The sequence below is a fragment of the Phaeoacremonium minimum genome (assembly GCF_000392275.1).
Source record: "Phaeoacremonium minimum UCRPA7 unplaced genomic scaffold PA7_03_scaffold_290, whole genome shotgun sequence".
NCBI lineage: Eukaryota > Fungi > Ascomycota > Sordariomycetes > Togniniales > Togniniaceae > Phaeoacremonium > Phaeoacremonium minimum.
Genome location: NW_006921195.1, coordinates 896,326 through 901,942, shown reverse-complemented (window position 1 = coordinate 901,942; position 5,617 = coordinate 896,326). Strand labels below are relative to the sequence as shown.

Here is a 5,617-nt window from a genome sequence, read left to right as displayed (position 1 = left end):
GCTAGGCTTAGTTAATGCTCCCGACTTGTATGAGCCGGCAGCAGCATTTCACCATCACTCGCACGGGTTAACCAAGGCCTTAGCTAAATACGGTCGATGATGCAACTCTAGACGGACAAGTTGAGGTGATAGTCTGGATAACAGGGCCGGAATGATCGTAGTCTCCATTATGTCTCATGGCTTGCATCTGCATGTCTCTTCAGCATCACTGCATAACAACGCACGCGACAGCAGGAAATTTTTTCTCTGTGTGCTGCCCTGGAACAAATCGTGAATCTGAATTACTACTTTGGAGCAGTAGTGTTAGCTAGCTTTGCATGCGGGCGGCGGGGTCCGCCCTAGAACCGTCGGGTCAAGCCACTGAGACAGTTGTCCAATAGGCGGCTGCAGGCGATGCCGAGAAAAGCCTTATCAGAGCCGCCTCTGACACAAGGCAGTTGGTGATGGAATTCAGCTACTGGGAGTGGCCGGTGGCTTGATCCTTATCTCTGTCCAACTGCTGTCGAACCTCGACCGCTCCACGAGCGCCTCATCCATGTATGCCAATGCTCTACGCATCTCAGCCCACAGTCGAGATCTAGTGCTTCCGCCTGCTCCGCCTGCCAAAGGAGCCAGCCAGTCACCCAGTCTCGTGTTGATCATGGCCCTCTATCAATACTTCCGCCCAGTAGCTCCAGTGGCTCCGTCTAGACGTCAAGGGCGCGTCTTGGCTCTCGTCCGAGATATCGTGACCCTTCATTAGTCTTTCTAATCGAGTAACGATGCGAGACACTCCCAGATAGTGACCTCATGCACAAACGTCAATCGTTTGCGATATCGCGATCGTGCCACCCTGATCCCAGCGAAAATCTGCGTGGACAAGCACATCCCTAAGTATCAGATCAGATAGGGGACCTGAATAGCTGCATCCCATGACGTGAGACGGATGCAATAGGCGATCATGGCATGCGGCCAATTGAGCAGAGAATGCCTGACTTGGAGAAGCTTGTCGCATCAATGCTCGGTTATCGGTGAGTTGGTGATACCCCCAGGATCTGCGTTCAAGTTCCCCCCCTTTTTGGCCCGTCTTCATTCCGGTGAAGTCAATGGAGGGTATCTACATCAAGCATGACCGAGGCTCGTGAAAAGCCCATGACAGCTTCACTTTAGGCTGGTTCAATACACCGGCAAAATGCCTCCACGCTGGCGGATATCGGGGCCCCCACACAACGGCGTGGAATCTTAGACTAGAATTTCCGGTGTTCTCCCGGCTGCGGGACGCAGAACAGAAAAAGGTTCAGGAACTCGCCGAACTCAACTTGAAGTAGCTGGACAGGGCAACATCTAACAGCACCCAGGCCCCAAATGCAGGGACCAGAGAACTGTGCGATTCCGCTTTAGGACCCTGACAGTGCCATTGTGCTGAAGCGGTGCCGTGCGAGCGTTCATCGGTTGTGCCCGGCAGCGTGCGTGTTATTGGCGTGGTAGGGGGCTCAGAAGCGAGGAGACCAATTGACTGCTGTGGGGCACGCCCAGCTTTTGGGCTTGTCAGATCATCTTGTAATCCGTGCCAGGAAGAGATTTCACTGGTCACAGGTGTGAGTATGTCTTGTCTCCTTGTCTCTGTCGTCCATCGCCCATCCTTGCCACTACCGGGTCCGGCCAGAGATCGAGACGGAGCTGACCCAAGCTTGGTCCACACTTCACGTCGTAGCTGGTTGATGTAGAGGACAGCCCCAAGCTGCCACAGGAGCTGAAGTGTATTTAATTCGAGGCAAACCCCCACCACCGAGACCACAGCTCTCCCTGCTGGAAGACATCAGCTATATAATACATCTTTTTCAACTCTTCAGTCGACCTTGTTGAGCTTCCACTGACTGCTGCTCATTCACCACTGCCGCCATGGATGAGGATCAGGTCCCCTCGCAGATCGTGCCCGAGAGCACTCCTAAGCGGACCTTTCGTGATCGCTTGTTTACTGTGAAGAAGACAATGCTGACCAGAGATGGTCTTCTTGGTGATTACGACTACGCGTTCCTGTTCAAGCCGAATCTGCCTTTCATGAAGAAGTCGAAACAGGCAGCTCCTTTCTTTGGTCTAAACGACAAGCTCCCCGTTGTGCTCGCCTTGCTGCTGGGATTCCAACATGCCCTTGCTATGTTAGCTGGTATCATCACGCCGCCAATCATCATGGCCGGTGCTGGAGGCGTCAACCTATCCACTGAAATGACACAATATCTGGTTTCGACTGCCCTGATTGTGTCCGGAGTCCTGTCAATGATTCAGATCACCCGGTTTCATATCTACAAGACACCGTAAGAGCCTTCATATCCTTGTCATCATACTCCAATGAAAAAGGGAGAGATGGAGGAAGTCGGTTTCTTTATAAATGCCAATCAGGCAATGCTTTTACCAAGAGCCAAAATCATTAACATTCCGCAGATACTATGTTGGCACGGGTTTGATTTCCGTCGTCGGTATCTCCTTCGCCATCATCCCCGTCGCACAAGGCGCCTTCGCCCAAATGTACGCTAATGGCTATTGCCCGTCTGCCGAAGACGGCACGCCGCTCCCGTGTCCGGAAGGTTACGGTGCTATCATCGGCACAGCCGCTGTGTGCGCCCTCGTTGAAGTCTTGATCTCTTTCATCCCACCCAAGACCATGCTGCGCATCTTCCCGCCCATCGTCACAGGTCCCACGGTCATGCTCATCGGTATTCACCTGATCCAGTCTGGCTTCCAGAACTGGGCTGGTGGTTCCGGACTGTGCTCTGCGACCGAGCCAATCGAGTTTTACGCTCGCTGCCCGAATATTACGGCACCGCACGCTCTTCCTTGGGGCAGCCCGGAATATCTTGGTAAGACTGACTACATCTGACATGAATCAAATAGCCTATGTGCTGATGAGCGACTTCTTAGGCCTTGGTTTCTCTGTCTTCTTGACAATTATCCTGTGCGAGCGCTTTGGCTCCCCGATCATGAAGTCCACCTCTGTCGTCATCGGTCTCCTAGTTGGTTGCATCATTGCTGCTGCTTGCGGCTACTTCGACCGCTCGGGTATCGACAGCGCCCCGGCTGCTTCATTCATCTGGGTACACACTTTCCCCCTTAGCGTTTATGGACCGTTGGTGCTGCCTATCATGGCCGTATTCATCATCTGTGCCTGCGAGGCTATTGGTGATATCACAGCTACATGCGATGTTTCCAAGCTCGAAGTTGAGGGCCGGATCTACGAGAGCCGCATCCAGGGTGGTGTCTTGGCTGACGGTCTCAACGGTATCCTTGCCGCTCTGATGACCATCACCCCTATGACAACCTTCGCGCAGAACAACGGTGTTATTGCGCTTACGAGATGTGCAAACCGCAAGGCTGGTTACTGCTGCTGGTAAGCTTGAATTGCTTTGCCCTTCATCTGACCTGAGTCTGACAATGATTAGCATGTTCCTCATCATCATGGGCGTCTTCGCCAAATTCGCCGCCGCCCTTGTGGCCATACCCTCTGCCGTGCTCGGCGGTATGACCACCTTCCTCTTCTGCGCCGTCGCCGTTTCCGGCATTGCCATCATTACCCGCGGCGTGCCATTTAACCGCCGAAACAGGTTCATCCTGACGGCCGGTCTGGCTCTGGGTTACGGCGCGACACTGGTCCCGACCTACTTCGACAACGTCTTCAGCTACAATGGCTCCAACCACGGGCTGCGCGGATTCCTCGACGCGATCGTGCTAATCATGGAGACCGGCTTCGCTGTCACCGCTGTTGTCTGCATGGTCCTCAACTTGGTCCTGCCGATTGAGATTGACGACATTGACGAGAGCGTCATCCCTGCTGATGCTGCACCTGCGAAGGAGCTTGAGCGGGAAGTTAGCGAGGAAGGTTCGCACGCTGCGCCGGTGGAGCAGAAGAAGGTTGAAACTGAAAAGGTGTAAGAGGATTGTTGTGATGAAGTTCCGATTACTCTTGCTAAAAGAGCATGAGCATAAAATGTTGTGTGACTACAGTGGCGAAAGGAAGGAGGCTCAACCATGTGTTATGTTAATGAATTTTTTAATGCTATAAAGGATGAACTATTATTTGGTCTTTTCATGACAAGTGTATATATACAGACTCTAGTCCGTCACAGGTGAAGCAAATAATTCGTGTTTTAGAAGATCTACTACATATGTCTGTAACAGTGAATCCCAGGCTGAACCTGTCTGGGGGGTGGGGGTGTCGGCAGTTGACCAGGGCATTGCTCTCTGCCATCCTTGCTTGGTTGTCATGGCATTATGGAATATGAAATGATCACCAAAGCTACGGAACCTTAAGAGCGTTGTGAGGGTCTCACGGCAAATCACTCACCTTTGTGCTCGGCTCTTTAGTTCTTGTTGCTGGCCTTGCTAATTGGCTGCCATTTATATCTTTTGGGCACATGGCGAACTCGTTCTGCAGCACAAATACACCGTTTGGGTTAGGGATGAAATATATGTGTATGGATGCATGGAATATAGGACCTACGGTGCACAAATGACAGAGAGAGACCTATCGCCTTGACATCGGGGCTGGGAAATCTATGATATCAGGGCGGCCGCTCGACCTTTTGCACTTGGTCGTAGAGCCTGAGGACGATTTGGACGATCAGCAGTCAGAAGCGCCCATAGCTCACATTGCAACCCCTTATGCTGTGAATCTATTGCTCGTGAAGCTCGTGAAGCGGAAAGTTTATCCAGCATTGATCGACAGTCTAATAATAATTATCTGCCTCTCTGAAATTGGTAAGAGAGGCAATTGCCCCTGAGTTCCTTCAGCGGCCGCTCTAGTTTAGGCATAGCCCCACGATCTTCAGATGTCCAAACGATCACGAGCAACTTCAACATATTTTCAATTTTCAAAAAGTCAATAGCCATTCATCTCACGCACTGGGAGGACTGAGAGCTTACGGCGATCACTTCATGTATAGAATGGTCATGAAACGTGACATCATCATCTTGACAATGTAAAGCTGAGAGCATGGCGTTGGGATTACTATAAAAGAGTCGAATCACATTCGATTTGAGACGGACTTTAGCTGTATGCATTATCATTTGACTTTGATTGAGCAAAACGTACTTCGAACAACTCCTGGCCGTGACGAACTCTCAATTTTTAAGATAAACATAGCAATCAATCCTCGTCATGAAGTCATCAATCCAATCATTCTCAATAGCAGTCCTCCTAGGCGTGCAGCAATCATCAGCCTGGATTTGCGCAGGTATCCTTGAGGAAGACTATTGCAACATGCTTGGCGGATGCACACGCTCGTTTTATCTGGCTGCTAAGCAGGACGACAACGTGCAGAAAAACGGAGGCTCTGGCGAAGGAGCATACTCAGTCTCTGAGTTGTGCGGTCAAACATGGGAGAACATCGGGACCCTAGAGTGTACCGGTGATGTCGAGGCAGCATGTGTCGACAATGTAGCTACAATTGGAGGATTCACTTGCCGCACACGCTGCGATGGAGATGGGACTTGTGTTCAGTACAGCCTTCCATCACTCGGCCAGTCGGCCACCATGCCAGCTGCCCTAGTTTGTGATTAGGGCTCTTTATAGGTTTGCATGTGCAAGGAGAAAGGTTCGATGACAATTTTCAAGGGGCACGAGGTTTCCTAGCTGTGGTTGATC

At 51.4% G+C, this 5,617-nt stretch overlaps 1 protein-coding gene across 1 annotated transcript; it reads left to right on the top strand.

Annotated features, from left to right (window-relative positions):
• Window positions 1-1,881: 1,881 nt before the first annotated feature.
• Window positions 1,882-3,906, top strand: UCRPA7_3812 (putative purine permease protein; the record flags this gene model as incomplete). The annotated part of the gene is made up of 4 exons (XM_007916279.1): window positions 1,882-2,294; window positions 2,422-2,837; window positions 2,899-3,364; window positions 3,417-3,906. 4 exons carry the CDS (start codon window positions 1,882-1,884, stop codon window positions 3,904-3,906), a joined length of 1,785 nt encoding a protein of 594 aa, XP_007914470.1.
• Between the last annotated feature and the right edge of the window lie 1,711 nt (window positions 3,907-5,617).